Source organism: Heloderma suspectum, chromosome 1, assembly GCF_057233095.1.
Source record: "Heloderma suspectum isolate Gila_16-S chromosome 1, 16-S_ref, whole genome shotgun sequence".
Taxonomy (NCBI): domain Eukaryota; kingdom Metazoa; phylum Chordata; class Lepidosauria; order Squamata; family Helodermatidae; genus Heloderma; species Heloderma suspectum.
The window spans coordinates 418,075,392-418,093,994 of record NC_139458.1 but is presented as its reverse complement, the minus strand read 5'-3'; the positions used below and the strand labels follow the sequence as shown (position 1 = coordinate 418,093,994).

The following is an 18,603-nucleotide window of genomic DNA, read 5'->3' as shown; positions in this document are numbered from 1 at the left end:
GTTATCTGTTGTTGTTTTCTTGCTTTTCATTTTAAGAGGCTGGTTACTGTGTTGTTGTGGACTGTATTTTTTATTGCATCTTACCTTTTATTGTAACCCAGCCTTTGAGCATTTTTCATACAGGTTCAGTATATAAGTGTAGTAATAAATACATTCATACATACATACATAAAATAATCCAGGAAAACTGGATTTGTTACTTGGGATGCCTGCAGAACATCGTATAATTAATCAATTTTCCCCTGGATGGGAAACCATATTACTTTTCCACCATCTAATCCTAGGGGCAGGTGAAACCCTGGATGGGTGTCTGGGCCCAGTATTGGAATAGTTGAGGGATGTTTCATCATAAGATGAAATAATCCAAATAAGGGAGAAATGAGTTGGGAAGTCCACTAATCTGCATGGAGGTTTAGATCTGACTCTAGATGGGGTCTCACATACCCAGTCTGTGAGTACTGGACTCCTCCTGGACTCAGCACTGTCTATGGAGGTGCAGATGGCATCAGCTGTCAGAAGTGCTTTTTACCACCAGAGGCTAGTTTGGCCACTGCAGCCCAACCTAAAGAAAACTGACCTAGCCACAGTAGCAGATACCTTGGTTATGTCCAGTTTGAATTACTGTAATGTGCTGTACGTGGAGCTGCCCTTCAAGTTGATTCAGACACTGTGACTGGAAGAGAATATGGCAGCTACAACGCTTGTGGGAGTTAATTGCTTTGATCATATTACTCCTATTCTGTATGGCTTATGCTGCCTGCCTGTTAGTTTCCAGGCCCAATTCAACGCGCTGGTTTTGGCCTTAAATCCTTAAATGGTTTGGGATCATGTTATCTGAAGGACATGTATGAGGCTGCCCAAGCATTCAGATCAGTGTCAGAGGCCTTATTTTCTAGCCCACCAGCAAGAGCCATTAGGTTGGCATGTACTAGGGATAGGTCTTTTTCAGTGGTGGCTCCACACCTTTGGAACTCCCTACCCAGGAAGATACATATGGCCTCATCACTGCCAGCTTTAAAAAAACAAACAAACCTTGAAGACACATTTATTCCAGTCTGCATTTGGTGCTTTAAAATCATTAGCTTTAATGATTTCTAATGATGTTGGAAGGTACTTGATGGGTCTCACTGCTTTTTAAAGTTTGTAATAGATTTTAGTGTTCACCACATCAAAAAAACAGCAGTGTCTTAGAGTTCACAGTGATCTGTTTTGTAAAGTAATTTGTTTTCAAAAATAATAAATGTATTAATAATTTTTTAAAGGTTCAGAATTTGAACCCCTGTTGTACTTTTCCCATAGGCTGCAATCCTGTGCACAGTTGTCTATCCCATGGAATTCAATGGGATTCAAGCAGCCTGAGAGATCCTCTTAAATTAATTAAACTAAGTGCTTATCAGAGGACCTCTGTGATCTATCAAACCATCTGCCTCATATGGAGACTAGTTATTTGCTACATGTTAAATTTCTGGCTTAATCCAAAGATGCTGCTGACCGTTTTATGTTTTGATAAAATTCCGCTTTAATATCATATGGTTCTTATCTGACTGTATTTTTTGTATGTTGACTGTATTTTTATGTTAAATGTATGTGTGTATTGGATGTGTGCTACAGCTATTTTGTACTTAGATACTTTCTCAATAAATAATTAGAAAAAAAATCATTAGCTGCTGCTCGTGTGTGTTTTAATTGAATGTTAATGTTTTTGTAATATTATAAGCCATCTTGTGAGGGAAGTGTGCCCTGAAAGGCAGGTTCAAAATCTTTTAAATAAATAATAAAAAACAAATGACAGCTGTCTTTAATAAATCTTAGACAAAATATTGCAACCTTCTTATCTGCTAAAATGTGAAGTGAACCCCTAGCTCCTGGTACAACTTGACTGTACAAGGGACCAGAAGCGCACCAAAGAAACAAACCTCAGCTAACACATATACTTCATCCCATGATTTAAAAATTATCAAACATGCTCAAGATCACCAGACATGCTAAGTAGCTTATACTGGAGATTGGGATTCCATTTCAATTGGCTCACTTGTACCCATCTTACCAATGCAGTCAGACACTGCCTAGGAACAGAGACCGCAAGATTAGGATCAGATGAAAGGAAGATAAAGGGTCTGGAAGTGTATTTTTTATGTAGTTTTGCAACAAATCAACACATAATGTGACACCACATTGAAGGCATCACCTCCACCATCCTCTCCGATTTCCCCAGACAGCATAAATAGGAAGCAAGCATCACTTACTATTCAAACATGTGGACATAGCTAATAAGAGTTAAGATAACAATCCACACTAACAGGTTCTGGCTATTTACCTCTTCCCTTGTTGTCAAGGTAGATGTGCTCCCCACACACACACATGTACTCATTTTATCTCTCTGGTCACCTGCTTTCTACATGGTAACAGCTATATCTATCTGGCTCTTGCTGGCAACAGCTGGGTATGGACTCCTTAGAACAGACAATACATTGTTATAGCACCTTGGTTAATTTGAGGACAAAGGGCAGCATCCAGTGTGGCGCTGTGCCCCCCCAGATTCCATTCTGCAAGCAAGATCCACTGCCTACACAACAGAGATTTAACACTTCTGGGACCAACCAGAAACGAGTTGAAATATTCACTTCTGGGATGGGGCAGGTCCCAATCTAGAAACAATTGTTTCTGCTCTTTTCAGAGCTCCCTATGGGAAGTGTTAAATCTCCATTGCACAAGCAGTTGGTCTGCTTGCGCAATGGAATTGGCAGGAAGGGGGGGACACTGCTTGCGCAACAGAAGCGACGGGTGGGTCTGCTTGCGCAACAGCCTTGTTGGGTACTGCCCAGAGTCTATTAACAACTTGTTATAGGTAACAAATATTAGAAGACCTTGCAGGAAACAGTGCCTCGCTGTAGACAGATGACTTATATAACTCTGCTTTTAAGAAAGCATTTGATCTCTGCCAAGGATAGATAGATATCTTCAGGTCTCCTCATAACAGCCCTAATTTTATTTAGTTATTTATTTATAGTATTTTTATCCCGTTCCTCAGCCGAAAAAGGCACCTGAAGCAGCTTACAATGTTACTGACAGGACTTTTACCTGAAAGTCTTAATTATAGGTGTCATGTGTAGCACAGGTGAGACACTTCAAACAAAAAATAAGTCAAGGCCATTCTTCAATCATGTATGGGAAAGGGCTGTAGCTCAGTGGCAGAGCTCATGCTTTGCATGTAAAAGTTCCCAGATTCAATCCCTGGCATCTCCAGGTAGGGCTGAAACAGGCTCCTGTCTGAAACAGTGAACTGCTGCCAGTCACTTTAGATAGAACTGAACTTTATGGAACAATGGCCTGACTCTGTATAAAGCAGCTTCCAACGTTGGTATAACCTTGCACAACGGATAGGGAGCTGTTAATACAAATCGGAAACAACACTGAGAAGGAGAATTTTCCCAAAGCAGAACAATTAGGGATTGCAGGACAGACCAGGAGAGCTGTGCTTTCAGTCAAACATTTATGTGCCTTTCTAGTTAAGAAATAATATGCATTTGGGGCCAAGGCCTTCCCAGACACAAATCCACTCTACTCCACTAAGCGAGTTCAGAAACATCAACTGATATGAGGTGAGTGCTTGCTCCTCTAGCATTCAAGGCTAAATTAAGCATGTCTGTTTGTGAAGGCTCCCTCCTCCAAGAAAAGAAAAGAAATTGTGAGAAGGTTAACAACTTTCTTTTACATATAACAGTTAAACGATCTTTCTGCATGCAAAGTCCCAGAAAAAAGAGTCCAGTTAATTCACATTCACATTAATTGACTTTTTTGGCCTGCTCTTGTGAATGTTTTGACAGTTGCGATTGCACTGGCTCACCACCTCACATGTCAACTAACATTCCAATTATTTTCCAGAAATTTACGATTATTCATTTATTTATGTAGCAACATTGGCATGCGTGGCACTTGAAAGAGTGCAAGAGAACAGGTGTCTGCCTCAACATGCAACAGATTGAAGTTAGATTAGGGGTGGGCAGAAGGTAGGTCTCCAGAAGTTTTGGACTTCCACTCCCCAAAGCCGCTGCCAGCATGGCCAATGGTCAGGAATGCTGGGAGTTGAGATCTACTTTCTGGTCACCCGTGTTCACAAGACCCTGTCAAAAAGTCATTCCATGGCTCTCTTCACACCGGAGTTTTTTAGCAGGATCATTCTTCTTTAATCACTGGTTTTCACGGGAGCTTTAGATGAAGCCGCTGCTATCTCACAACTTTCCTTCCCTCTTCCCACGTTATCTGAGAATGGAGAAAACCCAGCATTTTCTGTGCTTGTGAGTGAAATCGTCATTTCCCCCCTGTGTATTTCCCCTTTAGCGCTTTGTCCCACTTTGTATGGGTATGTGCTAGGGGGTGTTGCTGGGCGGTGTTGAATAACATTGTCATGACAACAAATTGGTGGGAAGGGGGGCAGGTCACTGACCGGGCTTCTAATGACCGTTTCTCCCTCTCTCCCATTCCACTACAGGCTCCAAGATCCCCTTGAATACAACAATGCTTACTTCTGAGTAAACCCATTGCCTGTAAGGCTTTCCTTTCTTGGAAGGAAGTGCCATTGAAATCTGTGTGGCTTGCTTCTGAGTAGGCATGCATAGGAGTGTATTGTACGTTTATGTAGAGTATCAGTCTTAAGGTCTCCCATTCCCTTCAATGCCTTCACTGACTGCTTCTTCTCCCTTTTGCTCACCAGATAGATGGGCTTTTTTTCCTCCCAGGGTGGATGGAGGAGTCTCCCTTCTCAGCCACACAGGAGAAAGGCTTGACAGTTAGGATTTCAATGGGTATTAAAAGTGCCTTTTCTCCTCCCTTGAATAAATTCATCATGCAGAGCTTGGAATGGTCATTTTTAACAGTTTCTTTTTGGGGTGTGGAGTTGTTGTAGACAAGGCAGTAATGCTGAGGTGGTTTTCCATAGTACTCCCTCCCACCTAGCCAGCCACTATCTCTTGTAGGCCCCTTCCAACCCTACTATTCCATGATTCTTCTCCTAGCCCACCTTGCAGGGTCGTTGGGAAGCCAGAATAAGGGGGAAGAGCAACAAAAGCGCAGGGGGGGGAAGCAAGCTGGGTCTAATTAAGAAGGTGTCCCCCATGAAGTGGTCGCCTGGGGGGGCAGGGGCTGCTAGGGATGGCTTAGTGCATTGACTGTATACAAGTCCATTTGTGGATTTCTTACTTCTGTAGTTGGGAACCCGGAAATCGGTATACCCTTCAAACTCAGTAGTGCAAGCAATATACTGCATTTAATTCCATCACACACTGACATATTTTGCAGAGAAGGACTAGCAGCGCCAGCAACGTCGGGGTAAGCCACCGAGAAGACACTCTCTCCCTTGGAGGAAGGAGGGGACAAGCTCTAACAGCCTGCTATCCAGATCACTAGAAGGGCTTGCGACTACAAGCCTGCTGTGGAGGAGTGGAGGGATGGGGCGGAGCCATCAATCGTGTTACAGGAACCAATGATCAGCAGAGGGGAGGGGGTATGGAGCCAGCAGCCCCCTTCTGTCCTGATTGTCCCATGCAGCTCGGCCCCGCCATGTAAAGATATAATGTAGAGGGACGTGCTATGAGAGATGCCTGTATACAGGGCCAGTGTAAATCCCGGAAGGGATCTGGAATCAAAACGATCGGTTTGTAGTGGGATAAAATGCCAGGTGTGAAGAGAGTCCATGTTGGCTTTACCATGTAAAATGGTCATACACATAAGCCCCAACTTTGCTCAGAAGGCTAATATTCCCCTGAAAGATCCATATTTGTGGCCAAGCTGCATACATCCCACATTTGAGCACCGAGAAGGCTATGCTAATGCAGTGGTTTCTAGTTGCCAACACTTGAACTATTTGGGAACTAAATTGGGAACACGTGCCATGTTCTTTTCTACTATTCCTGAACAGCGTTTCTTTTCTAGACTGGCCATCATCAAAAGCAGCAAAGGTTTTTGTACAAAAGTTCCTCAAGCAGGCAGTAAATCTGCTCCAAATGCTGCATAAGACACATTCGGAAGCAAAGCAGGAGGAAGGTGCCATACCCGTAGGTGACTTTCACTTCATTGCCAGGCTCATCTTTTTCCCAAATCAAAGCCACTCTGTCTGGATAATGTTGCGCATGCCGGTCCAAACAATTAACTGCACACAAACAAATTGTAAAGAAAACAAAGCATGCAATTTGTTATTGATCTAGTCCATATAATAAATCTGTTAGATTTTAAAGTGCCTTAAAATGTATAATGTTACATGTAGAATCTTCATTTTCTTAGCCTAGTCTTTACAATACTCCTTATTAACTGTTTTTGCTATACATCCCCCGACGCAATATAAGCCTATGTAAACAGCACTCCCATCCATTCATTCACTCCATCTCATTATCTAGATGTTTTCAATATTTCAAAGGTCATTAAGCTAAATGAGGCTGCATTGTACTTCAGTTTAATTCATAAACATACAGTGAAACATCTGCACGAATTCTCAGCTTCTAAATATCAGGATGGTCTCACTAGATTCAGTTACCACATGTATTAGCTGACAATAATAATAATAATAATAATTTATTTTTACAGCGCCAACTATGTACATGGTGATTTACAAAGAACAGGTTTGACAGGTGCCTACCACCAGGGGTTTATTATTTATTTATTTATTTATTATTAAATTTATTAATCGCCCATCTGGCTGGTCACCCAGCCACTCTGGGCGATGTACAACATACCATAAAACAATTTAAAACAATAAAATTCTACCATAAAATTTTTTTAAAATACCCTAACCCACCCCAAATGCCTGCCTGAACAACCACGTTTTTAATGCACGACGGAAGCTCATTAAAGAGTGGGCATGACGGAGTTCCCTAGGGAGGGACTTCCACAGAGTGGGGGCCACCACAGAAAAGGCCCTCTCCCTCGTCCCCACCAGTCTAGCTGTCCTGGCTGATGGGACAGAGAGAAGGCCATCCGAGGCTGATCTTGTTAAGTGGCCTGTCTGGTGTTGCTGGAGGCACTCCTTAAGATAGGCTGGGCCGGAACCATATGGGGTTTTAAAGGTCAAAACCAACACCTTGAATTTGGCCCGGAAAACAACTGTCTACAGTCAAAATATAGATATAGGGATACTACTAAGAAAGGGGAAAGAAATGGAGACAGGAGTGAATAGGGGAAGAATATGTGATTCGATAGCTACATGCACTTCTGCTCAGTTACAATAGGGTATTGAGACTAGGAGGCTGACAACAGGATTCTGTTTGTTTTTAAAAAATGGGCAAAACTGACCAATTCCCTGAATTAGGTTACTGATATCCTTACAGTTTAGAGTACCTACAGTTCTAAAACCACCAAACCAAAGTTATGTGATCAGCATGTAAGCCAGGAATATATGCATATAAGACCCAGCGTGGTGTAGTTGTTAGAGTGTTGGACTGGGACTTGGGAGTTCCAGGTTGTAGTCCCCATTCAGCCATGAAGCTCACTTGGGTGACTTTGGGCCAGTCGCTGACTCTCCGCCTAACCTACCTCACAGGGTTGTTTTGAAGATAAAACGGGGAGGGGGAGGACCATGTAAGCCACCTTGGGTTCCTTGCAAGAGGAAAAAAGATGGGATAGAAATGTAATAATAAATATTTACCTAATTTATTCCATCTGAAAAAAATGTAAGATCTGGGAAGGACTTGAGATTAGTAGAGGCAGAGATGTACAATGGGAATTGAAGGGCCAAGAGATTCAAACCATTTGGATAATTTAGCACTATGTATATGCTACATATTATTATAAGGAAGGATAGGCATGTGCTTAACCTCTGTGGTGTTCTGTGATTTTATTGCCATTTCTTTTATGATATTGATTTTTCTGTTTATTGTATTATAATCTTCACATGTTGTACACCACCCTGGAATCTGATCTGATAAAAGGCATTATAGAAATGTTTTACATTTTTAAAAAACATGCTGCAAAAGTCCTTCCTCCTAAGCATAGGAGGACCCACACAATTCCCCTGCAGCTCGCAGCTTGGCAGAACCTGCCCTCATGTTTTCCAGCTCTTCACTCCCATGAAGGCTAGGAACATCGGCAGCACACAGCTAAACTGCACACTGTATAACTGTGTAGCATTGTTTTAGACCACATCAATTCATTTTTTCCATCAAGAAAAAGACTATTTTATAATCATAAACGTATGTTCAGGAAACCAAATATTGTAACACTGTGGTTCTTCAGCCAATCCCTTCACTGCTTTTTAAAAAAACTTTTCCCTAAAGTAGTTTTCTTTACAAGAACTTCAAACTAGCACTGTGCCAATTTTTTCAACCTCTTTATTTTCGACCATTCACTGGAGTGGAGTAGTGAAAAGAAACTGCACCTGAAAATTGTGGGAAGGGGTGAGAATTTCAGATAAATTTCTCAGGGTGGAGGGCTTCAGTGCTTACCTTACTGTAAGGAGGTGGCATAGGGGGGGGTGTGCACGTTCTTTTACTCACGCCCCCCCCCCCATGCCCCTTTCTGTCCTTGCAGCCTCTCTGGCTGCCTGAGTCTCTCAAAAAGCCCCCTGGAGGACTTTGCCAGCACTTTGTCCCTTGGGGCTTTCCAATGCTGCTACCTGCTGAGTGCCTGAAAGCTGAGAGAGAATTTGTTGTTATTCTTCTTATTCTTGCTGTTCTTGTTGTTAAAAGGATGTCTAACAACAAATAAAAGCAAACAAAAAACAAAAAACTGCCCCTTGTGGCTTTCAGGCACTCAGTAGGTGGCATCACTGGAAAGCCCCATGGTAGGAAGTCCTGGCTAAGTCGTCCACGGGGCTCTCCGAGATGCTCATGCAGCCGGAGATGCTGCAAGGACAGGCTGGGGAAAAATGGTAAAAGAAAGGGCACACAGGGGCCCCTCTGCCACCTGCTTCCAGTAGGGTAAGAAATTTCAGAAAACATCCCAACGAAAGAGGCAGAAAAACGACTGCCTCTTTTGCAGGGGAACGAAGAGGCTGCAAAAGGGCAGGTGGGGTTTCAGCACAGCACTACTTCAAACTATCAAGGATACAACTGGCAGCTGTTTACTGTACAAAGTATGTGGAACTTATACAGGAGAAATTATGCAAGAAATACTTAATCGGGTTTTTCTTATGAGATACAGCCTTTGAGTCCAAACTTGTCCTTGAAAAGGAAAGGCTAACAGTGCGGTCCTATGCATGATTCCTCAGAAGAAAGTTCCTCTGAATTCAGTGGGACTTACTTCCAGGTAACAGTACTTAGGATTGCAGCCTAAGTTCTTCAGCAAACAGTAGCAATATTGGATTCCTTCACATTTCAGTCACATTCAGTGTATCTTTTAACTCTTATGTGCACAATCTCCCTAATTACATGGCAATGGTAGCTTAATGGGTGATTAAGGCTGCAATCCTATGCCCACTTATCTGGGAGCATGCTCCACTGACCTTAATGGGATTGAAGGCAGTATCCAATGGCAGTCCTACTTATATTAGGCCCATTCACTTCAATGGGTCTACTCTGCATAGGAGTAACATTGGATACTACCCTTACTCCTGAGTTTATACAGGATTCCTCTGTAACTTTTTAATACCCAAATATTTAACATTGAAATGGCTTTCATGACCTTGATTATTTTGTACACTGAAGACTCCACTGTAAGACACTTTAATACCTGATTCCTTTTTAACTAAATTGCATTTATTTTCAGATATTTCTTATACTTCACCTTTTGATCAAGTGATCTCCAAGACAGTTTTATTTATGAATATGATTATTTATATATCAGCATATGTAAGGAAAACTCATGTAGGTTACTTTTTTACTTTACCTTTTCTTTTTATCCTTTTATTAGTTTGCAATTTGCTATCCCCTTCTATGAAAGATGTAGCACAAGATAAATTTTCTCCCTAAGACATTAACACACCAACCTTTTAAGCAAGTAAAGCCCACTCAAGTCAACTGAATCTTCTTCTAAGTAAGCATGCATACAACTGTGATACAACTGGAACAAACATAAAATGGAACACTGTGTTATTAACAAACGTGGGTATAATATGACAGGCTTTATTAAAACAAGTGGACGTTGGCAGCATTAATTTTGAGCTAGGTCACTTGGGAGTTGTTAAAAATTAGATTGAACCTGGGTCAATGATCAAACTGAAATGGCTTTTAATGCAGTTACTTTATTCATCATAAACCATCTATGTGCAACAACTTAAGGCACGTATTCTGTAGAACATTAACTTGTAAAAAGCAGCAGTTGAAGAAGGTTATATGGCATTTCTGGAAAATGTCACCTATAATTTCACTGTAGTTTTCTTCACCATAAGCTGATTGCGATGATGAAATCTCAGCACTCTGGCATCACAGGTAATTGTTGTAAATATAAAGCCATATCCAGAAAGTGTTAAGAGTAAGGCACACCAGCTCTTTATCTCATTAATTTTATGAAACTGTGTTCCACCTTGATTTACACTGGAATAACTAAGGGAAACACCAGTATTTGTTTTGTATGAATTCAAACTAATCACAGGGGTAAATCAGTGCAAGTGTAATTAAATAAACAGAGGAGGTGGGGGAGAAGAATTCTAGCACAACCTTCTCTCAAGTGGGGTTTCTTATTGCAATTAAGGAACAGCGATGGAGGAAGACTTTAATCTCATGACAAATCCTTCAAACTGAAAGGCTGGTTGGTATTCCTTTTTCCAGTTACTAACTGACCAATGATAAACTGCCTTTAAAAATATACATAATTGCCACAAAGCATTTTACAGTGTTACACAACAGCATACAAGACAAATAATAAAGGGGAAGAAATATCCCCAACCAGAAAAAATAGTTTGCTTAATTATTATTACATTCATATCCCATTTTTCTTCAAAGGAGCTGAAGGCATCACAAGTGATCCCCACCTATTTTATTCTCACAACAACCTATGAAGTAGGTTGGGCCGAGAGAGAGAGAGAGAGAGACCAAGTTTGCATGCCAGTCTCCGCGCATGCCAACCACGAGCTGCCTAATTAGCATAACTACCTTGCCAGGTGCGGGTTGTCAAGACATCTGGACCCAGCAAGGGTGGGTGGCTGGGGTGGTTCACAAACCACTCTGAAGCCCTAGAACAAGCCATGGGTTTCAGGGTGGTTTGTAAACCACCCCAGCCAGCCACCTTTGCCGGGTTCAGACATCACAACAACCTACACCCTGAGAGGATAATTATGCTACTTAGGCGACCAGCACATGGCTTATTTTCCCTCCATGACTGTGCAAACCCACCCAAGGCCACCCAGCAAGCTTCATGGCTGAGGGGATTTGAACCTGGATCTCCCTAGTGAGAGGCCAACACTTTAACCACTGCACCACATTGGCTCATTTCCTGTGCATGTTTTAAAAAGGAGAAAAACAAGAGTTATTTTACCACAAAGCCAAGTTCCACAAGAAGGCTTCCAAGCCAACAAGCAGACTGTTCTGTGGGAGAGAGGGGGAACTGGGGCCACTCCACCAGCCCTGCTGACTCCCCTCACTTCCCTTCCCATTACTTTTTCCTTCTCTGTCGTGTCTTTTTAAACTGCAAGCCTACGTGCCATGACTGACTTTTTTTTACTGATTATATGTAAACCACTCCAGGAGACCTTTTTGGCTGAGAACAGGATAAAAATACTTTAAATAAACTAAATAGATAAATAATAAAACAAGCATTCCAGGGGCCAAAAAAATCCAGTACCTGTAACAAATACAGTCAGGGCCAGAAATATTGGAACAAGGATAACTGTTTTGGCAGTTGGCCTCTGTACACCACCACAGTGAAGTTGAAAGGAAACACACCCAGATGGGAGCGAAGTCAGGACTTTCAGCTGTAATTCAAGGGGTTTGGAAAAAGTGGGGCACTAATCATTCAGGAAGCACGGCTAGTGGCATACACACACACCCATCGTTGGTGGCTCATAAGTAATGGAACAAACCAACATCATTTCAAACTTAAGGATCGCCTTTAATACCTGGATGAAAATCCTTTACAGTCAATGACTGCCTGAAGTCTGGAACCTATGGACATGACCAAATGCTGAGTTTCCTCCCTCAAGATGCTTTGCCAGGCCTTTACTGCAGCTGCCTTCAGCTGATGCTTGTTTCTGGGTCTTTCTGCCTTCAGTCTTGTCTTCAGTAAGTGAAAAGCATGCTCTATTGGGTTGAAAGCAGGTGACTGACTTGGCCATTGAAGAACATCCCACTTCTTTGCCTTGAGAAACCTTTGGGCAGCTTTTGCTGTATGTTTTGGGTCATTATCCATCTGCAATATGAAGCAGCGTCCTATCAGTTTGGCAGCATTCGGCTGAATCTGAGCAGAAAGTATAGCCCTAGACACTTCAGAATTCATCCTGCTGCTTTGATCAGCAGTCAGGTCATCAATAAACACCAGTGACCCGGTTCCATTGGCAGCTATACATGCCCATGCCATACCACTGCCTCCACCATGTTTGACAGATGATGTGGCATGCTTTGCATCATGAGCTGTTCCTTTCCTTCTCCATACTTTTCTCTTCCCATCATTCTGGTACAAGTTAATCTTGGTTTCATCAGTCCAAAGAATCTTATTCCAGAACTGGGCAGGCTTTTTTAGGTGTTTGCTGGCAAAGGCTAATCTGGCCTTTCTGTTCTTGAGCATTACCAGTGGTTTGCACCTTGTTGTGAAGCCTCTGTATTTACATTCATAATGCCGTCTCTTGACTGTAGATGTTGACAATGATGACATGCCTACCTCCTCAAGAGCGTTCTTGACCTGGCTAAATGTTGTGACAGGGTTCCTCTTCACCATGAGCAGAATTCTGCAGTCATCCACTTTAGTTGTCTTCCGTGGTCTTCCAGGCATTTTGCTGTTGCTGAGCTTGCCACTTAAATCCTTCTTTTTCAGGATGTCCCAAAGTGTTGTGTTGGCCACTCCCAATGTTTTTGCTATCTCTCTGATGGGTTTATTTTGTTTCCTCAGCCTAATGATGGTCTCCCTCACTCGCATAGACACCTGTTTGGACCTCATGTCTACCAAATACAAATGTCACACTCAGAACCACCTCCAGGCCTTTTATCTGCTTGATTGGTCATGGGGTGCCCAGGAAACAGGCCACACCTGGAGATGCAGCTGATTGTCAGCCATTCATTCCATTACTTATGAGCCACCAACGATGGGTGTGTGTGTATGCCACTGGCTGTCCTTCCTGAATGGTTAGTGCCCCACTTTTTCCAAACCCCTTGAATTACAGCTGAAAGTCCTGACTACGCTCCCATCTGGGTGGGTTTCCTTTCAACTTCAATGTGGTGTACAGAGGCCAACTGCCAAAACAGTTATCCTTGTTCCAATATTTCTGGCCCTGACTGTATATTGAGGGTGAAGTGTGCTGAATGCACCATCATCACCAACTGTAACTTTCTACTTTTCAAACACGATACATAAAGGTATATGTATGTATTACAAGAAGGCCCCTTATCAACCATACTTTTCTCTGCAAACTGCGGGGTGTTTTTTAATCTGACAGTTGATACTTATGCAAGGAAAGCTTCCAACAGCAGTTCTGTTTACGTTCTTAATGGGGGCAGCTTTGTGCGGACACTTTTCCACCACTCGACCATGATTGGACTGAGCCCATCCCATCTATAGTTTGTGAATGGGGAAGTTAAGGATCAGCCCCAACAAGAGAAACTGGCCAAACTAGCTTTAAAAACAGGCATCACTTTCCAGAGGATTTGAGAGCAGCTAGGGTAGTCAAGAGTTTGTAAAATGCATGTGGAAGGGCTAAAAGAGTGAAAGAAGAGGTACACATGGACTACATGGGGTGACCTGTGTGTTTAAACAACCTTGTGGAGAAGAGAACAGCTGATTAAAGGGCTTTGGAATCAATGGTTTGGATTCTAACTTGCTTTCCATGGACAGAAATGAGTTCACATTCCCAAAACAGGGCTTTCCCACCTTCCCCTTTGCAGCTCCCTGTACCTCCCACTCAAAAGATCTGCTCCTGGGACTTGCAATACCCTTGGGAATAGTGTGGGATATGGTGTGGGGAGGAGGGCTGCAGATGGAGGTGGGAGTTGTCAGAAATTGCCCCCCTCCCGCGCATGAGCAGAGGAGCCACTTAAGATCTAAGCCAGCAAGTTTTCAAGAAGGAAACTATTCTCAAATTTTTAAGAGTCTTTTGTAATGGTCTGACAAAATACAACTGGCAGCTTGTGCATTTGGATAGATCAGTGGAGTATAATTATCGCAAACAAGACCAGAATTATGAATCTAACAAAATAGCTACTTGCTAGCAACTGTACAGTCAAATGCATGAAATGTTTCTGGAGCACTGTGATATGATACTGCCATGCCATGATGTAAAGTCTGAATCACTGCACCTTGCAGCTGCTATCCATAAAGGGACCATGCTGATCCTCATGTCAGCATGCTAGGTGGTTAGAAAAGCTGTCATTTGGAGGCATCCCAAGTCAACCAGTACCATCATACTGCCTATACTAGGGCAGAAACCCTACATGGGAAGTTCAAATGTAGAAAGACACATCTTCGGTATGCAGCCTTGGAGCTAACTATGGAAACACAGATGACATCATGTACGAGGGGTTCCTTTTATCAGCTTTGGCTGATTCACCTGCATCTCTATCTGAATAAAGTGGACTTTGCTACAGTCGTTCATGCTTGGTTGCTAGACTACTGTAATGCCCTCTATGTGGAACTGCTTTTAAAGATGGTTCAGAAACTTCAGCTGGTACTGAATGCAGCTGCCCATTTTCTTGTGGAGACTAGGCTATCAGAAAATACAACCATTTCTGTACCAGTTGCACTGGCTGCCAGTGCATTTTCAAGCCCAATTTAAAGTACTAACTTTTTTAAACCCTGGGTTGTCATGAACAAGTCAGCATACTAGTCACTGTGGCTCCATGCGCCAAACTCTTGACTCCAACTCTGGCTTGTGAAGGGACAGACAAGCCAGAGTTTGGAAATTATGCTAGATAACCCAGGGACAGTGTGTCCCTGGATTGTTTAGCTGCTCCCGCTGGCAGGAAAAAACAAGAGGGAGCAGAAGTGCCACGGTGACTAGCATGCTGGCTCATTCACAAGAACAGAAGAAGAAGAAAAACCTAGTTGTTGTTGCATCTGAACCAGGCCACTGTTTTTAAATGGGCCTCAGAGAGTTGGATGTTCCAGCCTGCTTTTAAATGCATGGATGCAAATCTTTATTTTATAAATTGGGACTTTTTTTTAGCTGTCACTGTTATTTTAAATATTGTTATGCTGCTGTTTTAATTAACTGTATTTTATATTTTATTGTTTTATCATTTTATCTTGCAAACTGCGTTGAGAAGGCTTTGACTCCAGAGGCAGTATAAAAATATTTAAAATAAACCTACAAATGTGGCATTCATCCTCCGTTTCTCCTGATCCACACACAAGACAAGCAGTGGCAACTGTGGAATCACCATGAGCCATACCTTCAGTACAGCAAGTCATCATTTAAGGCCTCCATCCCTCTAAGCCTTAATCCCTAGTCACTCCTCCAGGTGCCAGCCCAGTCGGTGGCTTCACGCAGCATGCATTGTTCCCAGGTAGGCAGCATGCACTCTGTAGGGATTCCTCCAGGGGGAGATTCCATCACCAGACAGGGCTGAAAGGCCAAGCCTTTAAGAACTGGGCATGTTTAGCCTTGAGAAGATGGAGGGGAGATATGATAGCACTCGTCAAGTACTTGAAAGGTTGTCACAGAGAGGAAGGACAGGATCTCTTCTTGATCATCCCACAGTGGAGTACACGGAATAATGGGATCAAGTTACAGGAAGTCAGATTCTGGCTGAACAGCAGGAAAAACCTCCTGACTGTTAGAGCAATACAACAATGGAACCAATTCCCTGGGGAGGTAGTAGGCTCTCCCACACTGGAGGCATTCAAGATGAGGCTGGCTGGACAGCCATTTGTCAGGGATGCTCTGACTTGGATTCCTGCGTTGAGCAGGGGGTTGGATTCAATGGTCTTGTAGGCCCCTTCCAACCCTACTATTCTATGATTCTATGACGCCCTGCCCCCTGGAGGAACCTGAGGAGGTTCTGCAGGCCAGATGCAGAACCTCAGCAGGCAGGAGGTTCTGCATCTGTGCTCCAAGGGTACCTTTGTCCCACTGCTCATACTCTCAAAATAGTGCACAACTGCCAAACCAAGGATGTGCAAGGTTGCTGTCTAGGAGAGCTTAATGCAAAGATCCATCATACACTATTTTGCAATTAAAAAAAAACCTATGTAAATGTAAGGGAAAGCTTTCTAAGTGATTTTTGCCAGGGTGCTATCTTTTGTTTACATTAAACTTTCATTTACACTGCTGTCACAAAATAAATAAATAAGGCAAAGAGGGGAAATGCTGTGTCACTCATCACAAGTGATATCACAAACACTATCTAATAGGTGCCCTGTGACACGGGCACAACCACATTCCACATGGCATTCTAAGAAACAATGGAAATACTCCATTTAAAAAAAAAAAAAACCTTTTCACAGAGACAAAGCATTTAAATGCTGGGGAAATGCAATATTTATTAATTTATAACATTTTAGTTCTGCTTTTACCATCCACATAAAAACCAAAGCAGCTAAAAGCATGTCATGTAATGATATTAAAATCCAGAGAATCATCACACAGCATAAGACACCTATGATCATAGAAACAACAAAGAACATCTTAAAGATTAACAAATTATTATGTTATGTATGTTAGCCTTTAAGATGGCACAAGTCTTTGTTTTTGCTGGAAATGTCCTGAAAGATTTCAAATGAATCTCCCACACCAGCCTTCCCTAACCTGGTTGCCCTCCCTACAACTCCCATAATCCCCATAATAGACAGCAGAAGAGAAGGCCTGTGAAATATGAAGAAAAATGATCCCAGCCTTGCCTAAACTGTTGCCCTTTAGATGTTTTGGACTACAACTCTCATGAGCCCCAGCTAGCAGGACCACTGATGGTTGGGGATGCTGGGAGCTGTAGTCCCACACACCCAGAGGGCACCAGTTTGGGGAAGGCTGGTATAATTTTTCTTCATATTTCACACGCCTTCCTCCTATTGTCTACTGTGCATCTCTGAGAGCTTTTGTGATCCCCTGGATAGAGTGTAGGGCAGCCTTCCTCAACCTGGTGCCCTCAAGATGTGTTGGACTATAACCACCATAAAGCTGGGCTATTATACATCCAGAGGGCACCAATCAGGGAAATCTGCATTATACCAGGAGCCATCGTTCATTTTGCCCGGTACTGTCTATTCTGCCTGGCAGCAGCTCTTCAAGATCCGAGAGGAAGTTTTTCCTGGTCCAGCAGTCCTTTTAACTGGAAATGCAAGGGATGTTTTGAACCCAGGACCTTCTGTACACAAAAGCATGCGCTCTGCCACTCTAGCGTGTGGCCTCTCGAACACGCCTCCAGAACCTACGAGTGCGAGTCGGGCCCTTCAGAACCTGCTTCCAACACCAGGGCAGACCTGGGAGGCATAAAACTAACGAAACGACGGTGCTTTTGAGCATGTGCAGAACAAGCCGCCCCCCCCCCTTTCCCCATCGAGTAGCAGTCACGTTATCACGGCGCACGGACATCGGCTTAGAAGGGCAGGGCTTCCACTTGGGTTGGGCGTGACTTCCAGGCACTGCAGAGGACGCCGCATCTTTCGCCTTCGGAGCCAGGCGGTCAATAAACCCTCACCGCTGGCATTCACACACCAACGCAACGCGCGACTCGAGAGCTCCGCGCTCGGGAGAGAGCAGGGGCCGGAGCTCCAGGGCAGCGCCTCGTCGCGCCGCCGCCCCCCGCCGCCCCGGGAAGGGGCTCCTTCCTTACCCGCCACATTCAAGCGGCCGCCGAGGAACCAGCGGACGCGGCCCCGCGCGAAATCCCACTCGCAGTCCGTGTGGTGCGCGGCGTCCCACAGCAGCGCCTCCCGGGCCAGCGCCCCCCAGAAAGGCCCGGGCGCCTCGGCCGCCCGCTCGCGCCGCTCCCGGTAGCTTCCCTTCAGGAAGGGGGCGCTCGCCGGAGCCCCCTCGCCGCCGCCGCTCCGGCGGGTGGAAGCGGGGCGTCCCCAGGGGGCGCTCGGCCTGCTCCGGCCCCAGAGCCTCCGCGGCTGCCGGCTGAGAGCGCTCAGCAGGTGGCTGCGGGCCACGGCCGCCGCGGCCGGGGTCGCCATGAGGCCGCCGCCAGAGACCCCGCGGTGCGGGGGTGGTGGGCGAGGGGCTGCCCGGCCGGCGCGGCGCCGCCTCCGCCGGGCCAGAGGAGCGAGCGGGGACGCGCCTGGGGAACTGCGCGCCTCGCGGAGGCCCTGAGGCGGCTGTGCCAAGCCCGCGCCGCCGCCGCCGCCGCGCCACGCCTGTCCCGCCTTCCCCCGCCCCGCGAGTGCAAAACGTTTTAACGTTGTTCACAAAGGAGCAGAGGAACGGCACGACCCTGTAGTGTTCGCCAGCAAGCGCCCCGCCCCGCCCGCACGACGCGCAGATGGAGCTGCCGCCTGAGGCGCCGCGCGGTTAAGCTGGGGGGGGGAGTTGGGGTGGTACCAACGGGAAGATTTAGTCTGAGCCGAATTGCCGCGCGAGGGGGGATTTTGTTTGTGCGG

At 44.5% G+C, this 18,603-nt stretch overlaps 1 protein-coding gene across 1 annotated transcript in view; it reads right to left on the bottom strand.

Annotated features, from left to right (window-relative positions):
- The window catches only part of ACSS1 (acyl-CoA synthetase short chain family member 1), a 60,566-nt gene extending 42,208 nt beyond the window's left edge, over positions 1-18,358 (bottom strand). The window contains exons 1-2 of the mRNA XM_084829184.1: positions 17,838-18,358; positions 6,052-6,148 (exon numbers count right to left, since the gene is read on the bottom strand). Of these exons, the coding sequence (XP_084685310.1) occupies positions 6,052-6,148; positions 17,838-18,180 (440 nt within the window). The 5' untranslated portion in view covers positions 18,181-18,358. The remainder of the gene's footprint in view (positions 1-6,051; positions 6,149-17,837) is intronic.
- Between the last annotated feature and the right edge of the window lie 245 nt (positions 18,359-18,603).